General features: G+C 39.1%; 2 protein-coding genes across 4 annotated transcripts; one reads left to right on the top strand and one right to left on the bottom strand.

The window, feature by feature from the left end:
- Positions 1 to 5,295: 5,295 nt before the first annotated feature.
- On the top strand, positions 5,296 to 14,467 carry LOC107603020 (uncharacterized). 3 transcript variants are annotated; one of them, XM_016295684.1, is made up of 18 exons: positions 5,303 to 5,883; positions 5,977 to 6,141; positions 6,212 to 6,330; positions 6,596 to 6,764; positions 6,935 to 7,047; positions 9,096 to 9,699; positions 9,995 to 10,119; positions 10,282 to 10,525; positions 10,678 to 10,814; positions 10,890 to 10,980; positions 11,065 to 11,187; positions 12,363 to 12,535; positions 12,596 to 12,693; positions 12,774 to 12,901; positions 13,104 to 13,284; positions 13,746 to 13,887; positions 13,970 to 14,039; positions 14,175 to 14,467. In XM_016295684.1, exons 1-18 carry the CDS (start codon positions 5,457 to 5,459, stop codon positions 14,195 to 14,197), a joined length of 3,132 nt encoding a protein of 1,043 aa, XP_016151170.1. In that variant the 5' UTR covers positions 5,303 to 5,456; the 3' UTR covers positions 14,198 to 14,467. The 3 variants fall into 3 exon arrangements, with proteins under 3 accessions (XP_016151171.1, XP_016151170.1, XP_016151169.1); XM_016295683.1 differs by having other exon boundaries at positions 5,303 to 5,895; XM_016295685.1 differs by lacking the exons at positions 13,104 to 13,284; positions 13,746 to 13,887; positions 13,970 to 14,039; positions 14,175 to 14,467 and having other exon boundaries at positions 5,296 to 5,895; positions 12,596 to 12,688; positions 12,774 to 12,872.
- Positions 14,400 to 16,600, bottom strand: LOC107603021 (zinc finger protein Gfi-1b-like). Its single transcript, XM_016295688.1, has 5 exons — positions 16,387 to 16,600; positions 15,998 to 16,170; positions 15,584 to 15,700; positions 15,090 to 15,255; positions 14,400 to 14,868 (listed from the first exon to the last, which is right to left on the bottom strand). The coding sequence occupies exons 1-5, from the start codon at positions 16,598 to 16,600 to the stop codon at positions 14,771 to 14,773; spliced, it is 768 nt and encodes a 255-aa protein (XP_016151174.1). The 3' UTR covers positions 14,400 to 14,770.
- Between the last annotated feature and the right edge of the window lie 480 nt (positions 16,601 to 17,080).

Genomic DNA, 17,080 nt, shown 5'->3' with positions numbered 1-17,080 from the left:
CTATTTTTGCTTGTTGACTAATACATTAGGTTTACAAATTTTTTTATTTTTGGTCCATAACCAAATTGCTTGCTGCATATGCTACTCTCACTTTGGTTTGAATAAAAACAAAAGTTTCACAATACAACAATCTCTTTTTTTTTTTTTTTTTAAGTATGAGTATGTTAGGCATAAAGGGGCTCCCACTTAAAGCACTGAGGCTCCGTCCAGTGGTAAATTGTTCCTGGTTTTGTTCAAACTCCCTGTGGCGAACTCTCTCTGCATCTACATTTGAGTGGGGAAGCCACAGTACTTTAAGTGGGAGCCCCCTGGCCCCTACCCCCAAGGCATCAAAATGTGCAACAAACATGACAAAAAACAAGCTGACATGTTCTCACTCACACTGACACATGCTCAGGGCAAGTTCTGCAACCCTACTGTATGTGTAGGCCTACAGGATGTACACTGAGCACTGCTGTTCAGTTGGATTGTTTGGGGCCAAGTTTCTTTTTATTTTTGAAATGGGTTACATAAAACAATTTCTTCTATTTGAATTAATTTGTCTTTCATCAGATTTGGCAATTGTTTTAACTTTCAGGTAGCCAAAACTAAGTTAAAGTATCTGGTTCGATCGTTAATGCTTAGTTTTTTTTAAAAAGTGCATTTGTCACAATTTAGCTTTATTCCACACCGCTCTGTCCCTTCTCTGAGAAACGGGCTGATCATTTCCTCCTTTTATGAAGCCCCTCACTCAGAAATAGGCGATGAGCTATGATTGGTTAGCTAGCCCAGTGTTGTGATTGGCTAAACTGCTTCTAGTGCGCGTCTAAACTTCCCGCCCTTCACCTCAGCGGTTAATTGTAACAGTTCATTGCTGAGCTGAATGAGAGCGAGAGAGAGATGCAGAGCGTGTGCAGTGCAGGGGGACGCGAGGAACAGTATTGAGAACCGCTGCTTTAGAACATTGATTTTGAAACTTGTGAATCCATTAGAATCGTTAGAAGACAGAATCGCGATTCATATATGAATAGATTTTTACGTGCACCTCTAGTTTTCTCTTCCTCTTCTCTAAAGCAGCGCAGCATGGCCTCGCCCCCTTTGCTCCCTTTTCCCGAGGGTGGGGTTTATCTGGGTTTGTGATGTCACAAACCCGGGAAGTAACGTGTTGTAGTCCCAACCAGCCGTTTTTGTAGGCATTAAACTGCCAGAATTGTAAAAGACGATATCTCCATTTGCATTGATCTTTCAGCTTAGTAACTTTGCAGATATTGTTTGTTCAAACAGCAACATTACACACTAACTAACGTTAAAAAAGTGAAAATGCAATGAACCACCCCTTTAAAGGGTCATGACTACTTTTTCTGAGATTGTAGCAGAGGTGTTTGTGTTGCACATCATAGAAGACAATGTTAGCATCTGATAATTTTAACTGTTGGAGAACACTGGTTAAAATTTTTTTGCTCTATTTTCATCTTCCGGGTTTAAAATCTACATTGTGTTGACGTCACAATTTGTGACGTGGCAATGGACTAATAGTACATCAATGACGCGTCGGTGTCTATTAAATTATTCATAAGACTGCATGTTCTTATCCTATGAGAAGACGCTTCGCTTAATTATTCACAACAGCATGTGTTGATTTGCTATGACAGACGTTTCAGACTGTGAGTTGACATCGCGCACGTTAACTGAGAGAAACGTTCATGATCAAAGAAGAGTGTTTGTTTTTGCTTTGTAATAAGAGTTCGGCACAAACACGATTCATTCACTTGGTGAGCATAACTGTTTTTACAGCTCTGTGACACAACCCGTCAAAAGGCTTATATAAATGCCACAGAATAAGCCTTAAAAGTTCTCAGAGGTGCAACAGCGCGTTCATATATGTTTTCGATGCAGAGTGCAAATGGCTGTGCATTTATTTGTGTTTTTAACTCGATGGGAGTGAAATGAAACAGTCTGAACGAGGAGCTGTGTGTGTTGTCTGTCTCCTCTCTTCCAGATCAGCTCTAGGCATGACGAAGCGGATATCGTCGTCTTTTGGAAGACCAAACAAAGTAGTTTCGCTTTCACAACGAAAAACACAGCGGCTTAACGTGAGCTGAAGCCGGGCAAGAGTGAGCTGAGGCAGCGGGGTCGAGAACGGCGGTCCCGGCGAAGGAGCGGAGATAACAGTGAAAGCCGATCCTGCGATCCACAGCACTAAGTTGATGTATTTGGGGGGGGGGGGGTAGATTCCTTTTTTAATGGTTAAATTACATTTTATTAATCAAAAAGCATGTCTAATTAATTAAAATCATGAAACTTAAACAATTTAACATCAATTTATTAAAAGTTTCATGACCCTTTAATAACCAATCACATTACAGCCTTGACGTCATTGAGTTGTGCAACATTCATTCGCCGTTTACGGATACCATAGGAATGAATGAGAAATGCCGTAAACTGAATCCCACCTGTCGCAAAAAGCCAGTGACTTCTCTTATAAAATTATTATTTTTTCCCGGTGTAAACAGTAAAAATAGCTTAATCCAAAAGTGCTTAGTGTAAAACATGTTGGAGATTAGCTGATAGGCTCTCGATTCGTTAAATGATAAGCTGTTTCCTCTAAAAAGCTGTTTATTCAGTGTAGTGAAGCCTCTCCTCCATTAACATACATCCATCCATTCAAAAAAAATAATAAATAAAAATAAAGAACGGCCTCTGGCCTTTCCCACGCACTGGCAAACAGGAAGCGTTAGCATTAGCTGTTACGCTTTTTTGGCTAAAGATTGCAGGCTTGACTTCTAGTAGCTTTGGTTGAAATGTGTGTGTCTCACGGTGAATTTGTGAGACTTGAGAGCCCTGAAATATGCTTTCCATTTGGGCGAAAGTAGTCTGGTTTTGCGTTGTGTCACACGAACCGGCGCATTGCGCACACAGTCTGCTCCCCGGTCTAGCAGATCATATGCACGAGTCCGCACAGACCACAAAACGTATCGGATCCATTAGAATTCTACACAAAATGCTATATTTTATAGCGACATGGATGAGATTAGGAGGATAAACGGTTAGACAAAGAGCACTAACGAATAGAAGAGATACCGGTGCCCTGCACCAACATAAATGACAGTTTTCCAACTACACATCCTCAGCATCATTATAATCACTGTTTTGCTTCAGAAACAGTTTCATATGGAGGGTAATCTATTAGACTGTGGCTGTCATAATCTCTCAAATAAGGCTTTACCAGGTCAACGGCTCTGGCCCAAGCTGTGATATAAACTAAATGCTATTGGCTATTTTAAAAAGGGGAGGGGCCTGTCCACCTGTTTCAGTTGAAATTACGCCAACACATAAGAGTAACGCTGCGCTGTATCTAGAACAGAATTGCAACTCCGCCATCTCAATTTTCACTGATGGTTCCAAAGATCACGAGACAGGACGAGCATCAGCAGCTGTATTTGTCCCAACTTATCAAATCAAGATTGGTAAAAGAGTTTCTGATCAAGTAGGAGTTTACACTACAGAGATGGTAGCAATATTATTAGCTAGCAGGTGGATGGAGGATACTCGGCCAATGAATGCGATGATATGTTCAGATTAATTCTCTGCATTATCAAGTCTTATCAGTGGAAGATTTTCAAGACAAGACATTTTGTATGAAATTATTTTATGTATGTATAGACTGAATAAGATAGGAATTAAGATATGTTTCCTGTGGGTTCCAGCACACGTGGGAGTGGATGGAAATGAGGTTGCGGATCATTTAGCAAAACAGGCACTGAAATGATCACATATAGAAATTATTATACCACTAAGCAAAGAAGAAGTTAAGGCTAAACTTAGAACAGCAATAAAAATGAGAAGGCAAGAAGTTTGGAATAAGGAGGAGAGAGGAAGACATCTTTATCATATTCAAAATCAAGTAGGGGTTGAAAGAGTTAATTTTGGTAGTAGAAGAGAAGATACAATTATTACCAGACTTTGCATTGACCATGCTGCTTTAAATTCTTCTCTATATAAAATGAATAAGCATGAGTTTGTGAACTGTAGTCCGTGTGGATTACCAGAAACAGTAGAGCACATACTATTAAGTTGTTCTGTTTATGATAATGAAAGAGCATTTCTGTTGGAAGAATTAAAAGAAATAGGGATAGAAAATATTACACTTAAAACTTTGTTGAATAATGGCTTGAATTATTATAAAATATATAATGCTTTAATGACATTCTTTTAAAAAAGTAGATCTGTTTAACAGGATTTAGAAGGGTTTAATTTTTTTTTTTTGTAAAGGCAATTCTGAGAATTGTTTCTGAATGCATTATAAATGTTACAAATGTATTGCTGAAACACATTACAAAGACTATGAACTATGTAGTACTGAATAGTGGAGTTAGACCATTAAACAGTTTTTCACCAATTCTGTGTTCAGGATTTTTTGGGCGGGGCTAAAAAGGGGGTTCGATGCCCCACTGGAGCCCCGGAGCCATGGCCCCTCCCCTAACACTATAACTAGAGCACATTCGCATCAGTTCACCCACTCAATCGTGACTCGAGTTGTCAGTACCGTTATGCCGAGTTCACACTACACGATTTTCAAAGACGTCGCATCACCGTTGGTTTCACACTGAACGACTATCTGGGGTAGCATTCAGTTGTTGCTGTGTTCACACTGCACGATGGAAAGACGACAGGAGGTTACACACTGGATGACTTTACAATAGGAAGAATCGCCGACAGCTCTGTCTGGTGCAGGGTTGCCAGGTTTTCGCTACAAAACCCGCCCAATTACTACTCAAACCTAGCCTGAAAATAGCCCAATTACTTTTGAGGGGGGTCCCCCAGTAAAAATCGCGTTCGGGGGTAAAATACAAATTTTTTGGGCGGGGTTCTCCTGGTACAATTCACATTCCAGGGCCTAAATATCATGTTATTGGGGTCGCTTCAACCTGCTGACATAAAAAACAACCGGCGGCAATCGCGGATTTGGCAACACTGGTCCGCAAACTACGTTTCATATAACTCCTTCCCGAACTTCCCGCTGCCCTGTATCTTGGTCTCTCATTGGCTGTAGGTCATCACCGATGTGTTTTACAGTCAAAACTCATTGCACACAGCGTGATTGTGAATCGCCGACAGCTCCAGATTTTTAGCATGCCAAATATTTCACGGGCATTGGCGACGCGTCGGCGATTCCCTCAGATCGCATCTTTGATAATTCACTTTGTGAAGAGCCACCTTGATGGAGAGCTGAGGATCACCACCAAAACCCACCTCTGCAGTGATCATTTTACACCGGATACATGTATAAACTTTCATTGGAGACAACTGGAATTCACTACAAGGTACCTTTGAAAACGTAACCGATCCAGACAAAAAAAAAAAAGCCGTCATTGACACATTTACAGGTGGTCTAGATTAATTTGTTGATTAGACTCGCTGTTTGCCCGTGCAAGCTTCGGTGCACGTGTGAGGTAGCATTAAACAGCAAACCGGCCATGTCTTGCGAACTAAAATACTTCCTTTCAGTTTTTATATTATCAGCAATAGCACTTCATCTCATCTGTCGCTCTTTTAGCGCTACACCTGAGCGGGAAGGCCTTGGTTATTCCGGAGAAAGCAGTTTCAGTAGAGTGTTGTACGATTTTGCCAACAAAACCGGATCTTCACGTCAGCTCCAAAGCGGCGCGTTGGAATTCAAAGCTACAAATTCGAATGGAAAGCGCTTTCGACGCGCGAGTTCAAAACTTCACGTTTCAGCGGGTTTTTCCAATGGAAATAAGAATGAAACACTGCCTCTGCAGTCGGGTAAATCCACGTATGAATTTCGATCCGACGACAGTGCATCTATACATTCTAACACCGAAAACGCTGCTCTAAGAAGTTTCCCCAAAAGAGCTCTTGAAATCGAAGCTGGATTTCAAGGTGACGCCTCAGGTGCGTTTACCTTAAACGTGGAAATATGAATGTTTTAGTGTGTTTTTAAAATAGTTAAAAGTTGTTGTTTTTTTTCTCAAGTATTTGGAAGATTAGCAATCCCGGGGAAATTTTATGGTCCTCAAAGTGGGTCCAGCTCCCAAACCACAGATATGTTGCTGGCATTACCTGTGGTGCGCTGTTCAGAAGAGGTAATGACCTTAACGGCGGCTGGAAAAGAATACACACACATCTTTGTGGAAAGAGGTGAGAAAGTCAAGTGATTTTTTTAAACTGATGGTCCTACAGAAAATTGACTGGTGTGTTTTATTCACAGTGGATGCAGCCCCACTGCATTTATTCCAGGTACCTGCATTTTGCGGTTATTCTGTCAAGGTCACATGGGAAGATCTGGTCCTAATGGCCCCATATGATGGGTGCTACATCATACAAGAGGTGCCAAATATTTCATCTTGGACCATAGTTCCTTAGTTTGTTTTTACTAAGCATGCTAAGGAGAGCAAGAAAGTATTATATTAGTTCGTGCTTGACAAATTCCAATTCTAGATGACATTGCATGTCCAGACTGTGCAAAATGTTTGCTGATTGGTGACTTTTTTTCCCCCACTGTTTTGACAAAGTTCTGATTTAAGTTTAATCAATAATAAAAATAAATGAATGGTCCAGATTGAACCTTTTAATCAGTCTTTCCCCTTTTCAGAATGGCAGTTATGTTCTTTCACTGCTGTGGTGGGGCAGTCCCATAAAGATATCCTGTCCTATGACACCTGTGATCTCACAACCAACTCCTTCTGTCTTGTGCTTTCATTTTGGCATGGTCATTACAATAGAAGGAGCCCGGGAAGCTGCAGAAAAACACAGGGTTAAAGGTAAGTTAAATTAAGCTAATCATTTTAATCTCCTTTTAAAACATAAATGAACACATTGTTCTCAATTCTCTTGAAATTATAATCTTTCCCAAAAAATTGTAATGCTTTATTCACAGTTGTCTTCAGAGATTCAAAATGAGTCTTAAATGCCGTTTATTTGTTATCCACAGTGAATGGGAAAATACTGCCTCTCCTATCTGCGACATGTGCATATCGCATACATTCTCCTCCTGAGGTTGTTCTACTTCATACTGTTTTCAGCTCAAGATGTGTGACTGTTACGGTAAGAAACAGACATTTAAAATGAAGGCAATTAAAGGCTCTTACATTTGGGGTAAATGACCACATTTGTGAATCTTTTATACTATTTAAGCTGTACTCGTCTGTCTTTAAGAGTAGTATGTTACTCTGTATTCAACCACTAATTCATGGTTTTCATGTGATGACAAAATTATTTCTTACATATGCCACACTCACTTTGGTTTCCCAACAAAAGGTTTTCACATTAATAAAAAAAGGCATTGAAGCAATTTTGTAAATGTTTAGAGTTTCCAGAACACTCTACTACTTGACCTTGGTATCATTTTTAAAATATCACTGAGATACCAATGCTTATACTAAATGTATAGTCATGGCCAAAAGTTTTGCCAGTGACAAAAGTTTGCTGCTTTAGTATTTGTAGATTATTTTACCACATGTTTCTATGGTATACTGAAAAGCAATGCATATCATAAGTTTTAAAGGCTTTTATTAGCAAAAAATATGAGTCAATATTTACGGTGTTGACCCTTGTTCTTCATAACCTCTGCAATTCGCTCTGTCATGCTGGATATTAGCTTTTGGGCCAAATCCTGACTGATGGCGATCCATTCTTGCCTTATTAGTTCTTTGTGAGCTTCTGCTTGTCCACTCGCCTTTTGAGGACTTACCACAGGTTCTCTATGGGATTGAGATCCGGGGAGTTGCCTGGCCACGGTTCCAAAATTTCAATGTAATGATCTTCAAGCCACTTCTTTATCACTCTTGCTTTGTGACATGGTGCTCCATCATGCTGGAAAATGCACAGATCATCACCAAATTGCTCATGGATCATTGGAAGAAGTCGCTCTTGCAGGACGTTTTGATACCATTCTTTATTCATGGCAGTGTTTTTGGGCAGAATTATGAAAGCAACCCCACACATTGATGGTCTCAGGATGCTTCACTGTTGGCACAACACAGGACTCATGGTAGCGTTCACCTTTTCTTCTCCGAACAATCGATTTTTTTAGATCTCCCAAACAGTCGGAAAGGGAGCTTCATCAGAAAAAATAACTTTGCACCAGTCTTCTGCTGTCCAATCCTTGTACTTCCTGCAGAATTTCAGTCTGTCCTTGAAGTTTTTCTTGGAGAGAAGTGGCTTCTTTGCTGCCCTTCTTGACACCAGGCCATTGTCCAAAAGTCTTGGCCTCACTGTGCGTGCAGATGCTCTTACACCAACCTGCTTTCATTTCTGAGCAAGCTCTGCACTGCTGGTGACACGATTCCATAGCTGACTCCTCAGGAGGAGATGGTCCTGGCGCTTGCTGGACACTCTGGGACGTCCTGAAGACTTCTTCACTGCAGTTGAACCTCTCTCCTTGAAGTTCTTGATGATCCGGTAAATGGTTCTTTCAGGTGCAATATTCTTTGTAGCAATTTCCTTGCATATGAGGCCATTTTGATGCAAAGCGATGATGGCTGCACGTGTTTTTTTTGGAGGTAACCATTGCTAACAAGAACACAATGATTGTTTTTTTTATCTCCTTTTATAGCAATCAGTCTGCTCTTACAATCGAATTAGTATGATAGTGATTTTACCTGACTAGTACTCATTCACACTTTCACATGTGCTGCTGATATGATAGTCATATGATAGTGTTTTTTTTTTTTGGCCAATGAAGCTTTTAGTAATTCTTTAAAATGCATCTGATCATTCTACACAATCTAGAAACAATGTGATTGAACACCACAACAACTTAAGCAGCTAACTTTGCAAAACACAAAATTTGTCACTGCCAAAACTTTTGGCCATGACTGTAAGATACTTTATAATAGCACAATATTATGGGCAGTTACAGCCAACTTGATTGTCTGGAAATATACAACAGTCATTGAAACGGTTCATATTCTTCTCAGTTATGTTCTACTGTATCACAGTTCATGGTTGTCACCTCAAATTAGTTTTCATATCTATACTAAAATCACTAAAGGAACAATTAGTGTCCTCAATGTCACACAAGGTCCACTGCTTGCTTTGAGGAGATATGGAGCCGTGTTTCAGTTCATGAAGTTTCACTTGTCTTTCTGTAGGAAAAAGAAAACCTCCTCGTTGTGATTTTGGATGGAAAGCAGTTCACCCTCTCTTGTCCCTTTCCTCACCCCCTGATTCCCTTTCTTCCTTACCTTCATTCTCATCCATACCATAAATCACTGCCACCTGCTCACATTTATCCCATATATCCCCTTCATCCAGCACCTCTTTTTGATGCTCCTGAACCTTCTGTTCAAACACATCTGTCTCTACCTGTGGATCAAATACCACAAACACACAAAGAGACCGTACCTCAATACCCAATGATACCCCCTCCACAATATTCACCGTATCCTGTATCCTGTCCCCCTTATCCTGAGAGATTCTGTTCTCAGTACCCCATGCCATACCATCATCCCCCATATCATCAGCCAACCATGACCACTGCTTCACAACCAACCATCCAGCCAATGCCATGGACATCACTTCCTCAGCCTACATACAATCCTCTGACCCCTCTGGTTATGCAAAAGACCCCGCTCCCCGTGTTTCCTACGATTCCCTCTTCACAACCCCCCAAGACGTCTCCGTCTCTTAATTGCATGAGGAATAAAATAATGGCAACTTTGCCCTCGGCAAGAGCGGACTCCATTAAAGTCAAAGGTGAGCTATAGCAGTAATAATATTTCACAATATTACCGGTTTTTTTTTTTTTGCCTTTTTTTTTTTTTTTTTGGAAGGTGAGCTATAGCAGTAATAATATTTCACAATATTACCGGTTTTTTTTTTTTTGCCTTTTTTTTTTTTTTTTTGGAGATATGGAGCCGTTCTTTAAGCATAAGGGACTTATTTCAAAAATAGAAACAATCTTAATTTTTCCAGTAGTGTAGTTTATTTGCACATATACGAATCTCAACTTTGGTTGTTTTTTGCTCTTCTGTGGTGGTAATATTTGAAGATACAGAGACAAATACCTGGATCTCCATTGCATCTGTCCCAGCAGCCTGTAATTACACACTCCACTCCAGAGGTGGTAGTATTGTGCTCTCTTCACCACTGCCTTCCTGCCACACAAAAAAAATGGTGAGCCCTCAGGATGGAGATTCAGCACGTTCCAATATGTTATTGAATAAGTCCGTTATTGAATTAAAATAGAATAATAAACCTTAATTCAAAATTGGAATTTAGTATATGTATTACTCACTCTTACTGCTTTTTGTTTCTTCTCTCTTTTTACCTTTTCAGTCCTCCACAGTGATCTCTCTGTCTGTCAGGTTCTGGGATCTCTCTCAACTGCGATACCGAACCCTACAGCTTCAGTGTCAGTACATTGAAGATATAGATACACAACCATTACACCAAATCATACCTCCCCTTACAACCAAACCCACAGCCACTCAACCACCCTCTAAATTTGAAGTGTTGTGTTCTAGCCAACATATGAGTGTAAAACTGCCACCTGGACCAACATCTAGCCTCTTTGTACAGGGTGAGTTTGAGGTCTGTTCAGACAGCATGCTCTGCGTTTTATCATTTCCCATTACAATGAGGCAATTATAGGTTGTAGTGAGGGAATGTGACATCTGTAAAATATTGTAATATCTTATATATAATAATAAAATTGGACACTTTTTATTATAGCCCCTTCCGATGGGACAAAAACAGAAGCTGTTCCTATTTTGGAGGCCCCAAGTCATTGTGGGTACTCTGTAAAAAGGGGTCAAGATGGTACCATCAACATCCTCCTGCCTTACTCTTCCTGTCACATGACTCAGAAGGTCTGTGATGTCATTTGTTGTTATGCAAGAAGTATTGCTACTCTGGTTTCATGAATATTTGTTTCTGTTAATCAGGATGGGCTGTACAGAATTATATTAAAATATCAGACACCGAAAGGGCTCACAGTTGAGTCATTGCTGTCGTGTCAGGCTTTGTTCAGTCAAGGTACAGTATGAATCTTTCTTATGAGTGGATTCAAACATTGTGACTTTCTAAAAACTTTAAAAACTGTGCATTTTTGTTGTGTAGAGTGTAACGTTGCACCTGATCAGCAGTTGGTCTGTGGATCTGGGGCGTTATCGTCATCAGAGTGCCATGACCGAGGCTGCTGCTATTCTACAGACACCCAATCATGTTATTACCCCATGGACGGTGAGCTGGACAATATTAAATTCAAACAGATACATAAACCTTAATTCAAAATTTGTTGTTTAGTATTTAACAATAAATCTCAAAGTAGTTATCGAAGTATGCTTACGATTATAAAGAAAATTTGGCAACACTTAAAACTTTTATATATAATGCATTATAAATGTATTCATAATGTACTTTAATTAGTGGTGTAATATTACATGTATTCGCCCCGAACCGTCATGCTATGGACGTCACGGTTCAGTTCATGCAGTCAGACGACAAATACAGTCAGTCATAGAAGATAAAACCAGAAGGGGGGGGGCGCACACGGTAAGAAACGAAGAACCGCCTGCTTGTTTTAAATCAGCAATTTGGGAAAGTTTCAGGTTCTAGAGATGCTGCTGCATTGCAATAATTTCCCAAAATGCAATTTGTGTGGAATTTTTATGAAGTCTGTAAAGAGGAGAAAATACTGTACCAGGCAGATAAAGTTCGCAATGCTCGAAATATAAGACGATTATGTGGGATTCTATATGTATTTCTGAGGGGAAGTTACCATCTTCAGAAATGTTTCGATGGTATTTTCTTTTCCTCTTACCTCCATATAATGCCTATCAAAGTAGTGTTTATAAGCCAGCTGCTTTGTTAGCAGCAATAACCAAGGAAACTCTATTATTTCTCTGTTATTATATATTATATTACTGTTATTATTCACGAGGTCATAGATTGCATTATAAGGTACAATAAAATGCACAATATATATATTTTTATAATGCATTATATGGAGAGGCTACAAGTAAAGAATTACCTATTTTTTTTCTAGTTTTGAAAAATTACCTTTTTTTTTTTTATTTTATTTTTAGCAAAAACCTTAAACCACAAATAATAAACCTTAAATCAAAATGTAATCAGATTACTTGTATATGGTAAGAAGGCAAATTACCATTACAAAAAGTGGCTTTATAAGTCAATATATTGTTGTCTGTAGTAGCATTGGGACTCAAAAAGCATGAAAAAGTAAAAAAAAAAAAAAAAAATTTTATTATACAAAACATGTTAAACTGATCGCTGTATTTTCTTCATTTTACAACATTGTATTAGTTTGTGTGAAGTTTGCCTTTCAAATAATATTTCTCGGAATCAAACAAGAACATGTTCAAGAAACGTATGTGTATTTTGTGTATCCCAATCAGAATGCACAATGGATCGGCATTTTGTTTTCTTAATTCACTCATCCGCCACGGATCCGCCCCTATCCCCCGCCAGCCTCGTCACAGCTGGCGACAACCCTTGCACACCCCAAAAAGTTACTGCTGACTGGGCCCTCTTCAAGATTCCTCTGGATGAATGTGGGGCGCGCAGATATGTGAGTAGATTCATCGCAATAAGTTATGTGTGTGTGCAAGTCTAATTGAATGGTCTCCAGGAGGTGGGTAAAACGGTCATCTACATGGTGGAGATCCTGAATAGAGTGCAGCCCCTCAGTCTAAGTTACGGCACCATCACTAGAGAGTCACCTGTAAGGTACACATGAAAGTACAGTTACACTGATACACAAAGAGCCAAGCAACATGCTGAGACTCCCATGTTCCCTGCTGTCCCAGACTACTGGTTGAGTGTCGGTATTTACCTGGATCTGTGATAAGTGTGGGTTATCTGGTGAAAAGCCCCTCCCTCGGACCTTCTATCAAAGCTCAGGGGGTGTTTGGAGTTCAGCTCAGGATCGCAAAAGGTTTAAAAAAATTTCTTCATATAATCCCTAGCTGAGTCTTCTCTTACAATTCATGTAATTTCAACAAGAATGTTAAAATATAAACCATTTTTTCAAGTGAAACGTTACCATGTTCAAGAAAATCTAGGCATTTGTTGACTTTTGCAACCAAAAAAGTGATTTATAAGATTTTGTGCATTAACTACAGCCTCTTTTCATTCAGACGAGCACTACATTGATTTCTACCCACAATACCACCAGCCCCTGCATATGCTTCTGGGGAAACCCCTTTACCTGGAAGTGCGTCTGCTAAACCCTCCAGACCCCACTGCTATGCTGCTGGTGCATTACTGTGTTGCATATCCACGCTCTGCACAATCTGCCTGGATCCTTATTTATGATGGGTACAAGATGTTGTTTTAATTAAAACCGCATGAAAGCACTGACGTTTTTTGCATAGTTTTATGGGAACAAGCTGAAAATGTAAATGTTGCTTTAGCCAAAAAAATCTGTATACTGTCACTTTTAATTCAAGTTAATGCATCCTTGCTTTTTTTTTTTTTTTGATCTTACCCCAAACTTCTGAATGGTAGAATGCATTCAACAAAAATATTAAGCAGCACAGATAATGTTTCTTGAGCATCAAATCAACATATTAGAATGATTTCTGAAGAATCATGTGACACTGAACACGGGAAGAAATTACATTTTAAAATATCATAATAGATTTTTAAATTGTAACCATTTCACAATATTATTGTTTTTATTGTACGTTTTGATCATGTAAATGCAGTCTCTGTGAGAATAAGATATTTTTGTTTGTTTGTTTGTTTTAAAAATCTTAATTTCAAACTTCTGACTTTAGGTGCCCAAATTTTCTTGACCAGACCCCAACCCACAATCCTCCTGCTACACCTGCAGAGGCCCTGATCAATCACGTTAGACGATTCTCAGTCACTACATTCCAGTTCCTACCTGAAGATGCAGACCTGCAGACAGATGAGGAGGTAAAAGGCAGCTCTGGAAGTGCTTAGAAAAATATTCATCTAGTCACAGAAAATTTGAAATGTGACTGTCTTTTCCCCACAGATTTATTTTATGTGCTCAACAGAGGTTTGTCTGCCCTCAGATGGTCCATGTGTTGAGGGCTGCTTTGCAGGTGAGTGTCAGCCATTGTACTTCATTCCCTCAGTATGCAATTACAGCCATACATTTCTCTGACTCCTAATAGGTCTACCACACAGTCTTTATAGTCATTTGTACATTTTTCAGCTAAAGCACTTTGTCCTTCCAGATCCCTCTAATATGAAGCCCTGAGAGAAGGCTGATGAGCTGGATAAAGCCCAAATAATAAATTACCATTATTTTTGTTGGACAGATCTACAAAGTCACAACAGCAAATGCAAAACACAGTCATTTTCTTATGCTGAAGTTTTGTTTAAAATGGCGTCCAATTAAATGAACTTTAGAATAAAAAAAACTTGGTGATATCTGATTGTTGCTTTCTGTGGATTTATGCAAGTTCAACTTGTGTGAAACGGCTATAAACATGTTTTGCAGTGACTCAAATAAACCTGTGGCCATCAGCGCCGCTGCTGCTTGACTCATTTCTGTATTACCAGATCCATCTATGAGTCTACATTGCATTCAGTTTTGCACTGTATATTTTTCTTTGCTTTTAATTATTATTGATGTACAGATATGACGCTTTCTTTTATATCACACAACGCTGTTCTTAAGCACTGCTGCATGAACAAATGACTTGGTTTAAACATATAGAAGAAAATATGCACTTGATAATTTATAATACTTGAGTTTAAAGGTAATTTCTGTACATTCACAAAGGTCCTGGTTGGGTAGGCACTCAGATCCTCCTGGATGAAAGTGTGTTCAGCTGAAGGGTCTGTAGTGTTTTCTGCTGTGTGTGATCAGGTTGGAGCTCTGACTGAAGGCTTTACCACACACTTTACAAACATGTGGCTTCTCTCCTGCACAAAATATAAAATGAACCTTGTCAAATGGGGAGCAATGAAAACATGCACTCAATATCTGGGAAATGAAAAGTGCTATACTTTGAATAGAATGCTGGTCGGAACATATTACGTGCCGATTGTGGTGATTTTCTGGTAATAGACAAATACTTTCCCTCCATTTCATATATTCTAATTATTCAATCCTATTCAAAGTTTCAAATCGAAGTGAGTCTCACCGGTGTGTATGAAGGTGTGTTTCTTCATGTCGGATTTCTGGTGGAATCTCTTGCCACAGTACTGGCAGGGATATGGCCGTGTGTCCGAGTGGATCAGGAGGTGGGTGGACAGCGTGGATGAGCGTTTGAATACCTTCCCACATTCCTTACACTCAAATGTTCGTTCCTGAAATCCACAATGAATTTTTCACAATTTAAAAACTAATTTATAGTTGAACAAAAATGAGTTTAATAAGCAAGATTTTATAATGTGTATATATAGATATACTTTATTCATAAAAAATAATAGCTTACAAAAAAGGTAGAAACGCCTACTAAATATGAGAAACAAAGTTGGAACTGGCACAGATAAAGGAAAACGAGAGAACAATGTACACTGACTAAACCACTTACTCTTACTAAGGCTGCAGTTGCACTATTCAGCATCAGAGGGAGACATATAACAACCTTTTATCGTGAAGACACAAAAAAACATTGCAAATTAACGGTCCTACCTTTATCCTACATGGCATCACAGGGTCCTTGCTGTCACAGAATACCAGAGACCGTCCATGATGACTACCATGCGATCTGTACACGTGAGACTCCAGGCGAGCAAGAGATGAGAAAACCTAATGGAAAAATTACAAACAGAACTGTTCAAAGAACGACTCAGGAAGTGAAAAGTTTTTCCCGTCATAGAAAGGCTTGAGGCCAAAATAAAGCGAAATACAGTCAAAGTGCTACTCGAGGAAAACGTTTTGTCTTGTGTTTCTTGGTGAGAGGCTGGTCAAGTAGTGGATTTGTATTTTAACAACAAAAAATCTTCCAAAAATGGCCTGAAGAAAGTTTACTTCAGTTGTTTTAGTGTGTTACATAAGAATATAACTTTGTCTTTTGAGTTTTTTTGGGACACAAAAAGGGCATACCTTGCCACACAAGCTGCAATGTTTTGGGCCCAAATCCCTCCGAGGACTCATCAGAGAACATTCCAGTGAACTGTCTCTGCTGTTGAGACCTTGCATGCCTGCTATGTCTCTAGAGTTGACAGGTAACCAGTGCACTGGAGACGGAGGAGGGCCGTACCGGAAACCATCTGGATCTGCAGAAACCCAGTGAAGAATAAGTATTAAACACATGAGAAGATCTGAACATTTCAACACAAATTTAATGCTGCAAAAGCAAAGATGTGTAGTTTTTTGGCCCATGGCTATACAAATGTTTGTGAAGTTTTTTGCCCATGGCTACACAAAAAAATAAAAAGGGATCCCCAACACTACCTCATGCATTGAAAATTATTTTTGTTTACTTAACGTACCTGTTTTCCAGTCATTATTGAGACTGCTGTGTGTACTGTTTTGCTGCATGATTGGAGAATATGGTTGTATCTCTTGGCCTGATTCCTCTGGCAGTGTAGCCACTTTTATGGGGACAGACCAACCCACCAGGCCTAGATAGGGCACGTCAGCGATGGGAAGAGAGGAACGAAAGCCTCCCTTCCTGCTCTTTTTCACCAGAAATGAACGAGGCATAATGTTGTTGATAAAAATATAAAAATATATTTTCAAATCACAGATGTATTAAATGAACAATTTTGTGCAACATTTTGTACAATTTTCTGGAATGGCAAGTACAAATGAGTGATATATATATATATAAAAAAATCCTAAAAAATGTCTTTACAATCTGTGTGATTACTTCAAATGATAATTGTTAAATTTCTTCAGACCCATTTGTGATCTTGTTGATAGTAAGTGAATGTGGAAAGAGGATCTTCAGGATGAAGACCTTGATATTACATAATTTAAAAAAATGACAGTGTGTGTGTAAGGGATACAAAACGTATCATAAAAAAGTATATTTAATAACTTCCTTCAGGATTGTTTCAAAGATCCATTTTTTATTTTTTAGGTGTAATATATAATTGAATCTATATGAAGTATTTAGTTACATGCTGTGAGGACTGGTGGTTTTAGGGGTATTAAGTGAAAATCACATGGTAAAACCTAAAC

The sequence above is a fragment of the Sinocyclocheilus grahami genome, unplaced genomic scaffold (genome assembly GCF_001515645.1).
Source record: "Sinocyclocheilus grahami isolate Dianchi unplaced genomic scaffold, SAMN03320097.WGS_v1.1 scaffold339.1, whole genome shotgun sequence".
NCBI lineage: Eukaryota > Metazoa > Chordata > Actinopteri > Cypriniformes > Cyprinidae > Sinocyclocheilus > Sinocyclocheilus grahami.
This window is presented reverse-complemented; position numbering and strand designations above follow the sequence as displayed.

What these genes read in the sequence shown, in the direction of transcription:
- LOC107603020 (XM_016295683.1), top strand. Translation starts at nt 5,457, where the DNA reads ATGTCTTGCGAACTAAAATACTTCCTTTCAGTTTTTATATTATCAGCA. An exon ending in CAAGATGTGTGACTGTTACG is followed by an intron (nt 7,048 to 9,095) that starts GTAAGAAACAGA and finishes GTCTTTCTGTAG; the next exon opens with GAAAAAGAAAACCTCCTCGT. An exon ending in TCAGCTCAGGATCGCAAAAG is followed by an intron (nt 12,902 to 13,103) that starts GTTTAAAAAAAT and finishes CTTTTCATTCAG; the next exon opens with ACGAGCACTACATTGATTTC.
- LOC107603021 (XM_016295688.1), bottom strand. Translation starts at nt 16,600, where the DNA reads ATGCCTCGTTCATTTCTGGTGAAAAAGAGCAGGAAGGGAGGCTTTCGT. An exon ending in CAATAATGACTGGAAAACAG is followed by an intron (nt 16,171 to 16,386) that starts GTACGTTAAGTA and finishes GGGTTTCTGCAG; the next exon opens with ATCCAGATGGTTTCCGGTAC. An exon ending in TGATGCCATGTAGGATAAAG is followed by an intron (nt 15,256 to 15,583) that starts GTAGGACCGTTA and finishes TGTGGATTTCAG; the next exon opens with GAACGAACATTTGAGTGTAA.